The sequence below is a fragment of the Pelodiscus sinensis genome, chromosome 1, assembly GCF_049634645.1.
Source record: "Pelodiscus sinensis isolate JC-2024 chromosome 1, ASM4963464v1, whole genome shotgun sequence".
Lineage (NCBI taxonomy): Eukaryota > Metazoa > Chordata > Testudines > Trionychidae > Pelodiscus > Pelodiscus sinensis.
In genome coordinates this window covers 141746951-141766418 of record NC_134711.1, presented here as the reverse complement: position 1 = coordinate 141766418, position 19468 = coordinate 141746951, and the positions used below count along the sequence as shown (strand labels likewise).

The 19468-nt window shown below is 43.2% G+C and overlaps 1 protein-coding gene across 6 annotated transcripts in view; it reads left to right on the top strand.

Moving 5' to 3' along the window:
* Positions 1–19468, top strand: part of STXBP5L (syntaxin binding protein 5L) — a 456584-nt gene that overhangs the window by 420197 nt on the left and 16919 nt on the right. For 3 of the 6 annotated variants that reach the window (XM_075905156.1, XM_075905197.1, XM_075905187.1), the window contains 2 exons: positions 4363–4533; positions 17003–17104. In XM_075905156.1, coding sequence (XP_075761271.1) covers positions 4363–4533; positions 17003–17104 — 273 coding nt within the window. The remainder of the gene's footprint in view (positions 1–4362; positions 4534–17002; positions 17105–19468) is intronic. The other 3 variants (XM_075905178.1, XM_075905171.1, XM_075905165.1) reach the window with 1 other exon arrangement.

The following is a 19468-nucleotide window of genomic DNA, read 5'->3' as shown; positions in this document are numbered from 1 at the left end:
AAGGGGTGGGGGCAGGAACTGGTGGTGGTGGCCTAAGATAACCCTTCCCTTGCAGGAGTGATGTAAGGGCCAGAGGAGCTGCCTGGAGCTGTGGGCGGGGCAATGCGGATGATGTGATGATGTCACTCTGTCCCACAGGAAACCTTTTTGTATATATAGAGACAATAATGCCATATCTCAGAAGCTGCATCAGCATACACTTGGGTCATTACTGAAATTAGGTTAATGCAAAATTTAGAAGTATGGAATTTTTAACCATCACTTAATTCCCCACCACACGCTAATGTGGCTCATCTAAATTAAGTTCAATTCTTGAAGGGATTTCTATGACCAGTAATGGGTTAAGTTTCGAAATTATAATGATTGGCAATTGCACATCCCAAAATCTGATTTATGTTGTAAGAACAAACCGGCTTTGCTTATACGACATGGGATTTTGAGACACTTATTAGAGGTAGGTTCCCAACTTCCACTGATTTTTAGTGGAATTTGGGTACCTAGCTCTTTTAGGCCCTGAATACAAATTGAGTCTAACAAGCATATTATGAGAATGAGGGAAGTGACTATTAAAGTTTGATGTATTAAAATCACAAGCCTAGAGAAATTTTATTACATAGAACACATAGGCTAAGGGGCTTACAAATACTATTTACACTTCTGTAGAAATTGACTCATTTTACTCTGATATATTCCTCGCTGTTGTCCAAGATCCCTTTGGAGATATTTAGCTATCATGCTAAAACTCCTTTACACAAACTAAATTTTGAAGACAGGAAGCAGCCACATGAGGTTGTATCTGTGGTTGAAGTTAAACAATCAATCTCTGCTCCTGAAAGCTCCCCATCCCAATGGATTCTCTGCTGAAATCAATACATATTTCAAACACCTTCCCGAACTATAATGTTGAATGAATCATCCAAATCAGACCAGTTTTCTCAGGTTTAATATCTGCTCTTAGCTAAGTGATATCTGTGCATTAAAAAGATAAGGAACATAAACTTGTGCATACTCCTGCACCATTTTTATGCCGTACAAATATTAACAGGTAAATAATTAAATTGATTTCTAAAATAAAAATAGACTGAAAAATTCTTTCCAGTTTTGCTCATTGTGATAAAGTTGGTTTCATGTGGAAAAGGAATGGCTCACAGCATTACCAAATAAGTCAGTATGCATAATGTTATCTAATGATAGTTGTAAATTCAGGTCATATAAAAAGTCTTTACTTGTGTGGCATGGTGCTATCATTTTCCTGCTTGAACTGTATGGAATTTGATCATAAATACCTCACTGGATGAAAATGAAGTACACAATTCCAGCTGTTGGGATTGAAAGCCAATAAATTAATCAGAGCCTTCCCATCCATAGAGATGGGTGGTGGAGCAGGGGCAGATCTGGGAGTAGAGGGTAGGGTGAGAGCGAAGCATGGATGGGAAGAGGTAATTATCAAGTGAGCCATCCCATCATCCATTGCTGGTATCAGGCAAGGGGACACTTCAGAACGGGGTGGGCAACAATTTGTAATTGGGGGCAACTGAGATTTTGGTAAGTAGTCAAGGACTGAACTTCTTAGGAGAGGGTGTGGGATCTGGGATGCTGGCTGGGTGCAGAAGGGAGCTTAGGATGGGGGACTGGGATTGCAGGAGAGGGTGAAGGCTCTAAGAGGAAGTTTGGATGAAGGAGGGGGTTGTGACCTGTGGCAAGGGATTGGGGTACACGGTCCAGGAGTGGGAATTGGGTGCAGGAGGAGGTGCAAGGTCTGTGAGGGATTTGTGATCTGGAGGAGGCAGGGAGAAGGTGTACAGATGGTTTGCGTGGTGACCTGGGGCAGGAGAGGGTGGTGGCTTGGGACAGGTAGTTGGGAGGAGGGAGAGGGTGGGGTGCCAGACACAGGCTCTGGCTGGAGGCACTTACCTAAATGGCTCCCAGCCAGCAGTCCTGGGGCAGACTCTCTGCTTATCTGCTGCAGTCCCAGGCTGGTTAAAACAGCTGGCTGCTCCATGTGGCTCTCCTGTGGGGAGAGGAGAGTAGGGAGGAGGCTTCAGACGCTGCCTCTGCTGTCCACAAAATTTCTCAGCTCTTATTAACCAGAAACTTGCCAAAGGGAGCTGAGAGATTTTGCTGAGGGTCAGGGGCAGTGCATGAAGCTTCCCCTTCTCTCCCCAGCATCCAGAGCAGAGAACAGCCAGCCATTTAAAGTGGTGTGAGTTGCTCTGTGGTAAGGATCCCGGCAAGGCGGCCACGGACTAGATCCAGCCTTTTGGTTGGCCATATTAGGCTCGCTAGCTGCATCTTGCCCACCCCTGCTTCATAGCTTGGTTTTGCATTATCTGACTATGAAGATATAAACAATCTAGGATAAAAAGAGAGATGGTCCAGTTTTTGCCCTTACAATATATGGGAGACAAAGTGGATGAGATAGTATCTTCTATTGAACCAACTTCTGTTGATGAAAGAAACAAGCTTTCCAGTTTATACAAAACTCTTCTTCAGCTCTGGGAAAGCTACCTGCATGGGTATGATACATATTGCTATTGTTGTGAATTACAAATATTGTGTTGCTTTGCATAGTTCTATATTTTTGATGTTTGTTGATTATAAGAAGTTACAGTGCAAACTGCAAATAGTAAATATGATAGTAAATCTGAATGATCTGCAGACAAAAAATCAAGAAATGTTTTAAATAACATGCATTTTAAAATGTTGTGATTTCTTTGTTTACAAATAGAACAAAGGTGGGATTTCACAAATCAGTTATTCATTGTGAATTATTCATTCAGCTCTTGGGCTCCACTGTAAGATTCAGCTACAGGAATTGCCAGTTCTATTTTTTTTAAATGGTCAGCTTTCTTTTACTCTTAAGTATCTCCATCACAATACTTCTCAGATTGTCTATTTGAATTCAGATCTTTACATTGCAAAAGAAAAAATGCATTCAGCAATTGATCTCTTATGACAGTCTAGGTAATAAGAATGTGTGAGGTAGGGAAAGAGTATGTTACTTTAAGATGAGAGATGCTGCAGTCCACCAGTAAAATAAATACATATACTGGTTGAACCTATCTTGTCCGGCACAATCTGGGCAGCATCCATGGTCCTTCATGATTTTAGTAAGCCAGATGTACACTTATCATGGGTGTGGCCAAATTTCTCGCAGTCCCATAAAGTGTATTTGCAGCCACCAGTCCTGGCTCTCAGTGTTCTGTACTATTTTTAGCCCTATTTTACCCTTAAATGTTTTCTAAGGGCGCATCTACACTGCACTTGTAGCTCGAAATAAGCTACTCAATTTGAGCTACGCAAATTACGTAGTTTATTTCAAATTAATTTTGAAATAGCTTATTTCAAAATTACAGTGCCAAATTTCAAAATAGAGTGCTATTCTGAAACATCCCTTACTCCTTGTGGAATGAGGTTTACAGGGACGTCAGAATAGCGAGCCCGTTATATTTTGAAATAATGGGCTTGCTCAAAGGATGCAGAATAGCTATTTCTAGATACTTCTGGTATCCGTAAATAGCTCTGCAGTGTAAATGTAGCCTAAGAGCAGTAAGCAATGAAAGCGTAATTCTGCTGAACATTATTGACTTCCTGTGGTTCGTCAGATTCTCTTGTTTCGCACTGGTCAGGTCCTAAGGGTGCCTAACTTAGACCGTTTCAGAGGGGTAGCTGAGTTAGAGGTTCAACCTGTATTATAAACAGAATGGAGTATAAAGATAATGTAATACAACAGTCAGATATAGTATGCCTTACTTTTTAATGTCCCCAAAGAATGACAATTAGATATATGCTAAACTGCATCTGCATATCTTTCTAACTGCAATATTTCGCTCTTACACTAAATTCCACCCATTATTTCATTTTTATGGGAGTAAAAATGGAAGAATAATTTTCAAAATTATGCTATATATGCTTATCAGATGTGATACAAAAGCTGAACTTAAGCATTACCACCCATAAGTTAACTATCTACATATGGAGGTAAAGAGAAGCCCTAGAGCCTCAGGATCTCCAGACGTCAAACTAATACATAGCATAGTAACATCTGATCTAGAAACAGTGGCCTGGATTTTCCTCTTGGTTTCAGTGAAGTAAGTGGACTTACACCATTGTAAATGTGATGTGAGGGAAGAATCAGTCCAAAAGACTTCAGTTCTACACACCTTTTTATAAAATAGTTGTATTGATAAAGAAACTGTGAGTTCGCAGAAATCTATAATGTACCTGCAAAAATAATATACAGTTCTGTGGGAAATTACATCTAAAATTATTCTCAAGTATCAGCATTTACAACTCACTTGCATTCTGGATATTGGAAGCTGCCTCTTTACCTTGGACTTTTTTGGGGGATTTTTTTTGCAGATCATGTAAATGGACATTGTACAAGTCCAACCTCCCAGACTTGCAGCTCTGGAAAACGGCTCTCTAGCGCAGATGTTACCAAATCAAATCGCCGAGGACCTGGGAGGCCGCCATTTAGAAAAGCACAGTCTGCAGCTTGCATGGAGATTTCCCTTCCAGTTACAACGGAAGGTGAGTGCCACTCAGCATTTTCATTAGGTATGTGTTAGTTTCACTTTTCCACAAGATGTGAAAGCAAACTAGTTACGCACTATTTAGCATGATCCTTGTCTCAGTCACTTCTCTAAAATGCTGTCTTCATTTAATTGTTTAGAATTAGAATGATCCCCTTGTGTTTTAGTGTTGTTACTAACCAGCCAGCCTGCTACTCACTTTTGTGCTAACTAGAGATGCAGTTATATGAAACTTCCTAAAACTCTTATAGTCCTCCTACCCTCTTTTTGAGCTTGGAAGCTTTGCTTCAGATGAGTGTTCATCAGAATGTATGTACAGTAATTATAACAGCCCATGACACCAAACGAGTAAAATATTCTGATCCCTGTTTATTCATAAAAAATAGTATGAAAATGAGAAATAGATTTATAAGACTGAGAGTTTTACTTTTGCCCTGCATTGTATCATTCTTTGGTATTAAATAAAAATAAGGGCTGAAAATTCTGCAATTGGATCTCCCCTTTCCTAGAGAACCACAGTTCAGAATCTAAGCTTTCTTTAAAATAATTTATGTTTTGAGCTCTTATATTTGTGAATACAACATCCAATTTTTGAACTAAGTATAGGGCATGCAGTGTTGTTTGCCTGAATTTGCAGACACATTCAAACAACAGTTCTGAGGAGTATAAATTGTCCCATTCATGTCAATGGGTTAAGTACAAAACTTAAAATATGCCCATTTAAATGTCAGCATTGCTAACTATGCCCATCATTCTAACAGAAGTATCCAGCAGATGTGCTTTCCTTAATTTCATAACACCTCCCGCACCTGGTGAGGTGCTGCCACTCCCCGTTGTCCCTCATCCACCAAACCTGCAATTTCCCCCACACTTCCCACAGATTCTACAGCCCAAGAAGGTGTTGTCCATACAAAATGCTTTGACAGTACAAAGCTATTCTACTGATTGTATTCTTAATTTTAATATTTAACTCAGGGCTGGGGAATTTTTGGGGGGTTGGAATCCACTGACCCACAGAAAAATCAGGCGGGGGGCTGCACACAAGTGAGGAGCTCCCGACTGAGAAGGTTGCTCCTCACATTCCCCTTGCACACCAGAATCTACCGCGCTCCGGGCAAGTAGGTTTTGTGTGCTCCAGCCCTCTAGGTTGGTGGCAAGGGGTGGCAATAGGTTTCCCAATGCTGACCCTTGGGGGCTGAATCCCAGCAAGCTGGGGGCCGCATCCGGCCCCCGGGCCTAAGGTTCCCCACCCCTGATTTAACTCATTAAAAACTCTAGTTTTAAACTTAATTAAGACTGCCACAGAATTTGCAAGCTGCCTAGATTACAATAGCTTCCCAGGGCTACCATCTTGGTTTTAGCTCCAGACCCACCCACGACATGCCGTTTTTGCCCCAGAGCACTTCCAGAGTGCCCTCCACACCATGGCTCGCCAACAGATCATTGGTCTTTTGCCTCTGTTGAGCAATGCCTGCACCAGGGTACTTCTCCCAGCATCAGAATAAGAGCTTTCAGAGCCTCTTTATGCAGCTTCAGTCCTGTGACCCATTGCAAGGGGGACAGAGTGAGTGATGATCCACCCATAGTGTCTGATGATGTACCCTTTAAATACAAACTATAGAAAATACCTTTTGTTTCCAAATGCGAAAAGCTCCCTCTACTTACAGGAAATTGATAGAACACCAGAACCCCCTTTCTTAGTATTTCTGGTAGGTGGCTCTCCAGAGTTTATTCATTATATGATATGATAAAATAAAGGAATCACTGTTGATCCTCTGAGAAATAAATCATGACCACTTCATGACCATTTGAGATCATACCACAGAAAGACAGAAGAGATTGGTGTAGGGGTGTCACTGAGTAGACAACTACGCTATTAACTGATAAACCTGGGCTTATTGGTTAATCTTGTCAATTACATACGCTCCCCCCCTTGCTGCCTCTGTATCAGAGGCAGCAAGGAGGAGGGGGGAGTGGGAGCTGGCATCCATGAGGAGCTGCCTTTAAGCAGGCTCCTCACAAGCACTGGATCTGCTTCCCCCTGCCCCTTCACTGCTGCCTCTGATAGAGAGGCAGCAGTGTGGAGGGTGAGGGGGGCAGGCTGGAGTCAATATGTGTGGGAAGCCAGCTTTCAAGCAGGCTCCCCATGCGTGCTGGCTCCACAGACCCGCCTGTCTCTCCCTCCCTCTCCCCCCCCCCCCCCCCGCTGCCTCCTACAGAGGCAGCAAAGGGGGGCAAGCAGGAGCCGGTGCTGGGGAGAACCGGTTTAAAAGCTGGTTCTCCCCAGCAACAGTTCTGCAGTGCCCCTTCCCCTCCCCCCCATGCTGCTGCCTCTATCTCACAGAGCAGCCCCTTTCCTTGGGGGGGGGGGGCGGTCTGAGCTCCCCACGGATAGGGGCTGCTGCTGCAGCAGAGCAGTCTCTGTCCGCAGAGTTCAGACTCTCACAGACGGGCTGCTGCCAGCCTGCGCTGCTGCCTCTGTATCAGACACAGCAGTGTGGGACAGCAGGCAGCTGGTGGTTTTTTTGGGGTTAGTTATTGCTAATAATAATAATAATAATGTAGCTGATACGTAGCGTTTTCATCTGTTGATCTCAAAGCTTTTTACAGAAATGGTAAATATCATTATAATATTATAAATAGGATTCCTAAGGTTAAAATTGTCAGTGAAAGGGTATTCTAGCTTTCCTTGATGTCAACAAAAAATACTTAAAGGTATCAGTGATATCAGTAAAATGGTACTGTAGCTCTCACTAATGAGTGAAATGACTGCCTATTCTCTGTCACAGTTAACAGCAGAATAATTGGTCAGAGTATATTATATTAATATGTAGTATGTATACAAATTGTTTGGAATATATATAGACCAGTCCTTCTTGTACTTAATATGCTCGTTAATAATAGGATGGAATCCTTTTAAAAGAATCCTTATTTTGAAACACACGTAGGATGTTATTTCAATATAAATAAGTTAAATATTTAACAGATTTCTGCTGTTGGCTCTTTTGAGTATTGGCTTAGTAGTTGATCTGTATCAAATGACTGGTATGTAAGAACTCTTCCACAGACATTGTTTTGGCATGTTTTTTGATTATCTCTGTAGTGTTTTGTATTAAATACTGCTGCCAGAGTGAGCCCTGAAAGATTCTTAGCTTAAAAAAAAAAGACTTTTCAAAAGAAAATGCTGAGAATCCTTTTTTTGTCCAGACAAACTCGTTACATTTCAGACATTGATCAAAATAGAGGCTCCCTTTGGCCAACCCATTAAGAAGCTTTGCTAAGCTTTTCAGAACCGCATGTCAGTCTTTCACCCGCTATTTAGGAATTTATGCCACAATAAACAGCACATGTAATTTGGAGGAATTGACTGCCTGTGTTCTGAAGTGGTGAGCAGACATCAATAATATATCGATTTTAGCCATTTGATACTTCACAGAAAGAGACAAGGGCTAGATTTCAAAGGAACAAAGGTGCTATGGTGCTGAGCAGTACTCTGCCCAACTTTTAGGTGCCCAGAAAATTACTGATGATTTACACCACCTGGGTTAGGCATCTATGCTCCCTGTACAGTGAGTAGGAAGAGCTGGCCCCTTAGAATGGGGTTCAAATGCTAGGTGACACCTTCCCTAAGATGGACAGTAGAATGTGCCCAGCTGAGAGATACGTGTTACACCCTGCCCTCTCTTGGAGAACTAACTCCAGGTCTGTGGGAATTAGTTCCCTCTGTTTAGGATTCTGTATTTCATAGAATCATAGGGCTGGAAGAGACCTCAGGAGATCATCAAGTCCAGCCCCCTGCTCAAGGCAGGACCAATCCCAACTAGGATTTGAGCTAGGCTTGACCATTGTTCTAGCAAGAAGCCAGGGGGAAAGGAGGACTTCCCTCATACTACTTAGCTCAGTGGTGAGGGTACTCACCAAAGAGGGAGCAAGGATTTGAAGAGTGACCTGCCACTTCTGAGGGGAGCGCTCTAGATGCTGTGTTGTGACATATTGTGGGGTCAGGCTCCAGCAGTCTCTCCTGGTAAATCTGTTCCAGTTTGGATTAACCAATGAAAGAATCACTGGGGGCAAGAGAGAGACCATGCATGGGAATAATTCTAGCATGGTGATTGGTGCAATCTTGTGGGAAGTGAGAGATCTGGGGTGCAGTCCCCCTACTCATGTGGTGGGCAACCAGAAGCCCGAGTGCCACATGTGGCCCATTGAGGTCTATGTGTGGCTTGAGAGGCATTTTCTTTACCATTTGCCACATGCAGGGTTGCCAAAGGCTGCTGATTTTGTCCACAGTAGGTTTTTTTCTTAACAGTTTTACTAAAGTGACATACATTTAAAAAAAAGGGCATGTGACATGAGGTGCGTGCTCATTGCACACAGCACTGACTGTGAGAGCTGTGTACTCCCCCTGCATCCAATCAAAGTGCTGCTATGGTTCAGTGGGCACACCTCCGCAAATTCTAGGTACGCAAATGCAGTTAGCAAAATGCTCTATCCTAGGAGACTGCCTTGGTTACAAAAATCTTGCAGCTCCTTAAGCTGAAGCAGGCCACTCGTGCAGTCCCCTCACTAACCTATGTTGCCCATCACTGTCCTACTCCAATGACTTTTTAATATTATCCACAATGGAACAGCTTCAGTAGGAGAGACTGAAGGAGGGAGACCCACAGGGGAATATCCCATAGCTAAGGCACAGCCCTGAGTTTAGCAGAGCCATGTTCAAATAAGCTGGAAGGCGACTTGAACTGGGATCTCCGACCTACCAGGAGGGTACCCTAACAAGTGAACTAAAAGTTTTGAGGGAGATTCCCCTCTCTCTTGGCCATTTTGTGTGAGCTTATCTGTGGGGTCCTATCCAGTAGACAAGGTCTGAGCATATCTACCAGATCAGCATACCCTCCGTGCGGATGCTTCCACTTTGAAATGCACAAGAGTGCTCTTGTGCATTTCAAAGATTGAAACGTCACATGTTGCATGGCACTTCCACCTTTGAAATGTAGCAACTGCCAGGTGGGCCTTGCTACATTTCAAAGCAGAAGTGCCCTTCTCAACTAATCAAATAGTTGGTGGAAATTCCATCGACTATTCAGTTAGTTGATTAATTTTAACACCCCTAGTGTAGATGTTTTTTTCATTTCTCTTACTGGACATTGAAAATAAACTAGTCAGTTTCAGGCATTGTCTGGAATGAAAACACTCAAAAGAGAACATTTGTTGTTTTTAAACATAGCTTTTGATATTGCATAAGAACATAAGAACGGCCGTACTGGGTCAGACCAAAGGTCCATCTAGCCCAGTATCCTGTCTGCCGACAGTGGCCAGCACCAGGTGCCCCAGAGAGGATGGACCGAAGACAATGATCAAGCGATTTGTCTCCTGCCATCCTTCTCCAGCCTCTGACAAACCACAGGCCAGGGACACCATTTCTATCCCCTGGCTATAATAGCCTTTTATGGACCTAACCTCCATGTAATTATCTAGCGTCTCTTTAAACTCTGTTATAGTCCTAGCCTTCACAGCCTCCTCTGGCAAGGAGTTCCACAGGTTGACTACATGCTGTGTGAAGAAGAACTTTCTTTTATTAGTTTTAAACCTGCTACCCATTAATTTCATTTGGTGTCCTCTAGTTCTTCTATTATGGGAACTAATAAATAACTTTTCTTTATTCACCCTCTCCACACCACTCATGATTTTATAGACCTCTATCATATTCTGATATTACACAAGCATCGGAAAATGTTGCTATTGGTCTTATTTTTTTCAAATCTAAATTTGGGTCCAAATTTGACCTAGCAGTGTGCCATTAAGTACCAACAGCTATAAAATCTCCAAGGGCACAGGTTCTCCTTCCCCTTGTGAAAAGCAGCAGAGGACATTTTTTCAGATTGTCCCATTGTTGCATAAAGTAAAATGTGGTTTGCCCCCAAACTTGGTGGACTTTCTGGCAGGCCAGAAGCTACCTGTTCATAGAGTCTCTAGTTCTGTTCCACCTCTCAGCTCCTTGTAGCAGTTCCTGGGAATTCTAGAGTGTGCACAATAAAACGTCAGGGTGGGGTTGTATTATTTTTTTCACCTCTCTTCTGTGGAGCTGATATGCACTCACCTAGCCCGCCTTGTGTCCTCCTCTTGCACAGATCCCAGGAGGGTTACCAGGTAGACCCCCCCCAAAATACTAGACACACTTGATCGTGGGCGGGGGGGGTACCGGCTGGGAGGGGGGCGGTGGCAGGGGCCGCGGGGCTGGTGGAGAGAAAGGGGGGCGGGAGGTGGGGCGGGCGGGGGTCATGGGGCTGGCCGGGAAAAAGGGGGCGGGGCTGGCGGGGTGGGTCGGGGGCCATGGGGCTGGCCAAGAGGAAGGGGGGGCAGGAAGCAGAGCTGGGGGGGGCAATCGAGTGCTGGGGGGGGCTGGATGGGAGAAGGGGGGCCGGAGGAAGGGGGCGGGGGGTGGGAAGCAGAGCTGGTGGGGGGAGGGTGCAGCCACTGGCCACAGCCAAAGTCCAACAGGTCACGCCCCCAGCAGGCACTCCCTCTAGTTGCTAGTAGAAGCCTCCCAGCTTCTGCACGCAATCCAGAGGCTCCCAGCTAGGTGGCAGGGCCACGATTGGCACTGGGAGCCTCTGGTTGTGTGCAGAAGCCGGGCGGGGGGAGTGGCTGGGAGTTTCAGCCACTTCCCCCACCCCGCCCAGCTTTTGCACATGACCACAGGGCTCCCAGCGCCAATCGCGGCCCCGCCTCCCAGTCGCTTCCCTGCCCCCGACAGGCTTCTGTCCGGCACCCAGCCGGAAATTCAGAAAATACTGGACATTGCACATGTCTGATATTTTCTGAATTTTTCTACCGGAAGAGGGTGCAAATACTGGACTGTCTGGTAGAAAACCGGACACCTGGCAACCCTAGATCCCAGAGGGTACAGAGAATCCTTCTCCGAGTCTGGGGGGCAGTACTGCGGAGCCATCCCAGTTCCAAGTGTATGTGGAGGAGGGGAGATCTGAGCATGAATATCGGTCTCTGTGGGGCTCGTGTGTGTGCTGTTTCTGTACATGAAAGACAACATGCACTTTAAGTCTTTTTATTTTTAACTTTAGATTAAGGAAAACTCTGGCATTAAAGAGCAAAAGTAAAGTTGCCAGGGGAGAGCACTCTGTCTCCTCTGTAATAGAATAAAAAAAACTCTGAGAAATACTTTTGTCTGGAGATTGTCAATAGCTACTGTCTTTGAGCCTTCCTGATCACACAGCTTCTTGTTCTCTGGAGAGGCCTGTTAGTTAATGAGATGGAATTGCCACCTGGTGTTTTCCATTGTCTGAGTGTAGGGCTGATGAACTCTTATCAGCATAGGAGTACTATCAGTAGCATGCTGAATGTCTTCAGAAGATGTCCTGCTTCCTTGGTTTTGTGTAGCTCTCTTTTGTTTCACCTAACCTTTGTCTGGTTATGATAAGACAGTGGGGCAGGTGGTATACCTTTTTGGGAGGGAGCAGGTGCCAGCCACTTTGTATTTGAAATGTTACATTTTCTCCCACTTGAAGTGGAATGACTGACTTTCTTGTTGTAGTAATTCTTCTGTTCTAGCTGCTGTTGTGTGTTGTTTTGTTTTTTGCTACTTCGGGATTACATGCCTTTTGGCTTAAAAGGCTTGTTGGATGCTAATATTGTGCTGTACCTTTCTTTCTCAGGGATATGAAAAAAATACGTGCACACCCCAAGCACAGCAAATTACAGCGCTACAATGTGGCACTGTAAACGGGCTCCCAGTGCTGTTATCTACTCCTCTTGTGGAGGTGGTTTACCTAGAGCTCTGGGAGAGCTCTGTCCCAGCATGGGTGTCATGACCATGCTGCCATGGCAGCACTTTAAACCTTATTTTACAGATAGGGATAGCTGAGAAATAAAGTGATGGGCAAGTCCCTGGCAAAGCGTAGACAAAGCCTACATTTTTTTTCCTTCTACCTCATCTTCTGAATAGATGATTTATATAAAGCATTTTGACATGTGTTTGTTTCCTTACCTGTGCTAAGTAGAGGTTGCTTGAATCTGCCTCCTCTTCTGTGTTGTTTGTGCTAATCCCTCTGTAGTAAGATAAGGGCCTGAAACAAAAGCCCATATAACCCAGGCCTGGTTTGAGGCCTGAGGCCTAGCTAACAAAGGACAAAACTTGTCTAATATTAAGCAAAGCTAAACTGTGAACAAGAGGCAGACACTGCTCACAGAACTTGGCACAAACAGGGCTGACAGTGTAAAACATTAATTGGTAATAGGCCCAGGTGTAGAACAGGAATTGGTACTAGGTACTGACTGTAAAACAGTAATTGGTACTGGGCATATGTTGAAAGCACATTCCAAAAGGACAGTACCACTAGCTTGTTAAGCAATACCTTGGTACACACACTCCCACAGATAGTTCAGGAAAGGATCTAAAATGACAGGATGATGGATAGAGATGATATAATCAAACCAGGAGGTGTAAGGTGAAGGGTGGTACCTAAATAGTGTCAGAGGGTGGTAAACTGACAATGTCAGGAGTTAGGTGAAACTTGTTTGTACCTGTGTATAAAGAAGTGTCTTGGAAGCACAGTCTTTGTCCGGCCTAGGGGGCGAACCTTCCACTGACTGAGCTGAACCATTGTCAGGGGGTACATATGCATAGTGGACCAACAGAGTCTACTGACAACTATCACTGTACTTTGCTTAACAATAAACCTGGCCAAGCATCTTAGATGCTTCTCTGATTTGAGTTCTTTGCGGGCTCTCTGAGTCTGTTGGGGTGACTAATTATTCAGGTCAACATGGCCCACATGACCGAGTAGACACGCATGCGGCCTTCTTGTTATCACCATTGATGGAGCAGGAGATCTGTCAGGACAACATGACAATAAATCCTGACCTACTACACTTTTAATACTAGTTTAAGGGCTTCAACTGACACATCAGTGAGAATTGCCAAAATGAACTGTTTACAGAGCTAGGCAGCAGCTGAGCAGGAGTTTTGTGGACCACATTGGTGCCCAGAACTAGAATTTAGGTGCCTAAGTGTGGGGTTTAGGTGCCTAAGCACCTCTCTGTATGTCTCTGTCCTTGCTCTGACTCCTGCTAGCTCATTCCTATTAGAAGTGACTCAGTCTTGAGTGTCAGATAAATGCTTCTAAAGAGGAAATTTTGTACCTTTTGGAGCAAAAGACTTTTCCCTCAAAAGACAAAAACTGTCCATTAGAAGGCTGCTCCAGCACCTTCTGCCAGAGCTTCACCTTCCTCTGCCCAATTTCACACTACCTAGCGTGAGAACCATACCATGTATCCCATACATTGTTCAAGAATGGAGCATAAACATTTCCAGCAATGTGTAGTTCACCCCACTGGTTTGCATCCTTCCTTGGCTATGGATATGATGAGAGAGTTTTGACTTTAAATGGGAAAACAAACAAATTTTTCCCATTCCCTCCTGCCTTTTCTTTCAAAGTATGTGCATGAGTAGTTTTACAGAGGCCCTGGCTCAAATATTGATAGTCAATTTAGTAATATACTAAGTAAACAACAACAGATGGAGGGGGAACAGTTTTGTTGTTATAAGTTTTTTGGTCTGGGAATAGTTTCTCAGTGTGATTCTTCTCATTAGATTTAAAATATCTTGTTACCCACCTGAGCTTTCTAGAGACCTATCACATTTCCCTTACTTTTAAAGTGAACAAAAATAAAAGGAAATTTACTATCTGAAAATTATATAATGTCTGCTTAATTGTAATACAACTCCTTATCTATTTCATTCCCAAGTTAAGATGACTGAATGAAACACTCTAGACCCAGCTGAACACTGAGACTGTTGTTTTGCACTGTGCCTTGAGGAATTTATTTGCAATTGCTTCACTTGCTAGCAATTAATTATATGAGACAGAAATTGTTTTCCAATATCTGAAGTAATGTTGACACATTGTAAAAGTGAAGCATACAGTCAGAGGATCCCCTGTGTCTCTATAGTTCCAGTTAATGTGGTTTGCTGAGGCAATAGGTACAGCCCTGCAAATCTGCAATTTATATCTGTGGATGTAGATATCCGCAGATCATGTTTGTGGATCGCGGATTGGATGCAAATTTAGTATCTGTGCAGGGGTCTAGCAGTTTGCACTCAGGGACAACCTGTTTAGAAGTGCTTGCATTTATTTGATGTTAACATTATGCAAGTATAGTAATTCCAAATGCAAAGCATTTCAAAGTTACTGTTCCTAAAATAGTTACTGTACAAACAAATATGCAGGTAGGGAACCCATCAGAGCCAAAACTGAATTTTAAAATGCTTTAGGTTGCATGCTTCAAGAAACAAAATGAGATATTTTGATTCCCATATAAATGAACAGATAACTTTGTTTTCTGAAGTACTCTTTATACTCTCCTTTCCCTTAAGCAGTGTTACATAGAAAGCTTACCTCAAATCCTTGCTGACATACAAATTGCATCGTGCATAAATGGAAAGTGCTTGAAGACAAGGGGATATTTTAGGACTCTGATAAGCAGTTTCAGACTCTTATATAAGCTCTAAAGAGTTTGATATCTTTGAATTAAAGATGGGCCCAGATCTCAGCAGCCCACACACTGGGAGTGTTTGAAATCCAAATTCAGCTCAAGCTCATAGTCATTTGAATGTGAAAACACTTCAATTGTGTATGTAGAGGCAAGTGATTCATACAATAGAACACCGAAATCTTTGAAAATGAAATAGGTGAGTGTTTCTGATGGGGAATATAGATCATGCAATGAAAATGTTTGGCTCCGTCTGTCTTCATATTAAGTGGGATTTTTGCTTTCACGGATCCTGATTATTTTTAAAATAGACTGAACCACAAAACCCAGGCCTGCGCACAGGTGATTTCAAGCGACAGGGCCAAATGTTCTGCCTTCAGTATCTTCTCTGACAGCCTGATTCTCCATCATTTCACACCAGTTTTCTCTCAGTAAACCCTGCTGAAATCATTAGTTATATCAGGCTTCAACTTGTGTGACCTGGTGGCGAATAAGGTACAGAATCTTCATACTAACAAGTGAACAGTTAGTCTGAGGGGGCCTGGTGACCACCTCTCACCATTGGGCCCTATGTTAGTAGACAAAATTGCTCTGATGTAGAAGATACTCCATTAATAATGAGTTCACATGGTTACCAATACAACTGAAAATGTGAAGTAGGGAACTACCTGAGTCTGTTCAGTAGCAGGACACTCACTATAAATGCCCAGTTAATTTTCCAGCGTACTTGTTTGTGCTTAAAACAACTCTTGTTGCTTTCTAGTGAATTGCTTTAACATGCAATGTAGCTTTAGCGTGGCACCAGTAAAATGTGTTTAGAAATGTTCCTTTATCCAAATCTATGTGCAGCATTCTTAAATGTTTCACTGCCCTGTGGTGTCAGTTCCTACCCTTTTGCTCCTCTGTGTTGCTGAAGCATTGCCATCAATTATTTGGTTCCATTTCTGTCTGCATGTCTATGTGATCAAAAGTTTAGGATTAATTTTAGGACTGTTTGTTTACACTGACTGTCAGAGATTTGTGTTGCTACAAACAAACTCATAACACTAAGGAAAAACATTTTAATATTTGCATTGGCTTCCATGAAATGAGATGTTGAGTGCTTGGGATTTACAGAAGTGCCTAAGCATTTTCAACTATGTAACTTTGCTTCCAAAATATCCCGATTTTTATACAGAGCACTGGCTTCATTCTTTGACAGACTTTATTAGCAGATCAATGGTATACACTTAATTCATTAATGTAAAACTACACACTACAATCATCTATAAATGAACTCCAAATGTGTTAATTGTAGGGCTCTCGGATGGTGAATGTAGACATTACAGTGCAAAGATTCATCTTAGTCACTGGTATTTTTCTCTTCATAACAAGTAATACTTTTGCTTTCACAATTCCTGACTGGAAACATGAAGGATTTATGCTTGCTCGTTAGTGTTTATTCTGTTATTTTGACACACAATCACAATGTCACCTCCATGGAAGAGATGATTTACAGGGGCATATTCCTCTTTCAAGGCCCATGCAGAAGCTAATGAGAACAGAAAGGAGAATATTTCCCTAAAGCTGTGTAAGTCAGCAGCATATACATTTTCATTAGTATTTTTGTTTTTAAGTCTGCATGGGACAGTGAGGAAACTGTGCTGTTATTTCCACTAAGCCAAAGAGAATAGAAAACATTATTCATTTTAAGACTAGTCTATAAAGTTGGCAAGTCTGGGTTTTATTTCCATAAATTAAAGCATGGGAAATGTTATATTTGAATTGCCTTTTTAATATTCCCCAAAACCAAATCCAACTTTCTTTTAAAGCTTCCAGCTAACTGCCACAGGACCACTGTGTCTGGCAAGAAAACTGCGCTAGACTGTAATTGCTCGGTGCTGCTTTCATATAAATGTCATGATGATGGTTGGCTCAATTGTTCTTGTCCTTTTGCAATGCATGCATTTTTGTGGCAGTAGGTTACATTTCCAGACGGGCAATGCTTCAGCAATTACATGGAGTCAGTACATTCTCACATGACGAGCGTCACTATGCCACTTACACATGGATGGAGAAAGGTAAGGCTTGACAACACTGCCTGCATTTTTATCCTAACATGTTAGCTGAAGTATCCTGTATTTTTCTGTCGCTGTGAGGGGGTAATAGAGGCTCCACAGTCAGGGGAAGTCAGATACAAGACACTGATTTTATTTGTCAGAAATGTTTCTCCACAAGCTGTTGACAAAAATGTGAACATAACATGACAAGCAAATTAATGTTATAAACCAACAATTGATTCATGTAGGTCAAGCCATGTCTGAATAACCCAATCCATATATAGGGCAGAATTGAATGTAAACATTGAGGAGAAAGGATAGTTGTTTTTAGTTGGGCAGAGGTAGCCTGACAGGCCTACTACGCCTACTTTGAAGCTCAGAATTTATTATTAGTCATTTGGATGGCATAATCAGTGTACACACTACATGCCACTTTGCAGTAGGCAAGCTTCAAATGAGAATAAAAGCAACTGTTGGCGGGGGCTATCTAATGGATAAACAGATACCATACAACATGTCATACCAAACTGTAATTTGTGAAGCACCTGCTAAAGGGTCTGTGGAGATTTGTTTTTTTGAATGGTCGTGGCTGCATTTCTCTGGTTTCGAGCTGCTTCTACAGGTATTAAGAAAGAGCCCAGAGACCTATAAAAGCAGTTAGAAGCTGGGAGAAAGAGCAAGCGTAGCTCCATCTACTAGGAGGAGAAGAGGAATTAGGAACCAGTAGCAAGAGGAGATTGCTCAGGGCAGAAGAAAATGAGGCATCTAGGGTTTGAAGAAATGGGTGGAGGAGGTCTGGTTATCAGGCCACGAATCCAGGATACAAGGAAATTTAGTGGTAGAAAAGCATGTTCAGGGGAGAGAGCACCATATAACGGGAAGAGACAAGAAGAACGGGATGAGGTAGCAGAGGAACATTTGCCCTGGAAAGAAAAACAGGACAGACTGGGGAAGAGAAATGAAGGGTAACAAAATTGACCTTATTAAAGAGAGCTGTAAATAGATTTATTTCCTAAGAGCGCTGGCCCAGGCAATACATTCCTTTGGTTGCCAAGGAGCTGTTCTGTGTTCATAATTGGGAGGGGTGGCAGTAGCCCTTATGATCATCAGTGGGAAGAGGAGGAGTCCACAAAACAATCTATATTAAGAAGATACAATGAAGATACTTGAACGCCCTTGTGTACAGTAGGAATGTTCAATTTCAATTAATTAACTAATCAGATAGTAAATGGGATTTCCATCGACTATTCAATTAGTTGATAAGAACTACCGCGTTCCGCCTTTGAAATGTACAAGAGTCCCAGCAGGGGCTCTTGTGCGTTTCAGAGATTGAAACGCTGCGTGGAGCCTGGGGCCAGCTGGGAGTTCCGCTGACCCCCAGGCTTCATGTGGCTGCCAACTTTGAAAAGCACAAGAGCCCTCGCTGGGGACTCCTGTACTTTTCAAAGCAGAAGCACTGCATGGAGCCTGGGGGTCAGTGAGGGACTCAGAGACCCAAGCTGGCCCTAGGCTCCATGCAGCACTGCTGCTTTGAAAAGCACAAGAATCCCAGCGGGAACTCTTGTACATTTCAAAGATGGCCACTGCTGTGCCCTTGCCCCCTCCCATGGAGCTGGAGGGAACTGGCTTTTAAGTCAGCTCCCTCCAGCACCCCCTCTCCTTGCCCTTCCCCCCCCCCCCACTGCCTCTTTGTGATAGAGGCAGTGGTGGAGGTGAAGTGACTTGTCGACTAGCATGTCAACTATCCAATAAGCTTTTGCTTATCAGATAGTCGGCTAGTCGTTGACATCCCTAGTGTACAGAGCAATATAATACAGAATGCACACAGCATGACCTGCCATCTTTGTGGCTGAGCTATTTTTTACATTAACAGCAACTACATCCGTCCCACCTGGTGGAAAATTCTGAGGCTGCTGGGAAACATTAAGTGAGTTCTAATGTGGCGGTGTGAGTAGCTTGTTAACTGTCCCCTGTGTGTCAGAGATGGGAGCACTCTCTCCATAAGAGAAGGGAAGGTGTGGGCAGAGCAGTCTGGAGGGAGCAGTGAGACCTGAGGAGATGGAGCTAAAGGTTTTATTATTTGATGTCAAACTCAAGGAGGGTGGTGAGGTGACTCTATTCAGCACATGGACTTTGTTTTAGAGCAGCCTGCTCAAGCAGGGTGGGATATTTTGATGTATTCAGCAGAGAGGGTTTGGGGGAGGGAAGGTGGAGGGAGAGAAACAACCTTGAATTAAAGAACATGAGGGCAGGAGTGGCAGCCTTGCAAATTTGTGGATATCCACTTTATATCTGTGAGCCATGTTTGCAGTTCATGGCTTGAGTGCAGATACAATTGCTAGGTGGACTCGTAGTCCACCCAGACTTTGATGTAAGAGGGCTGGA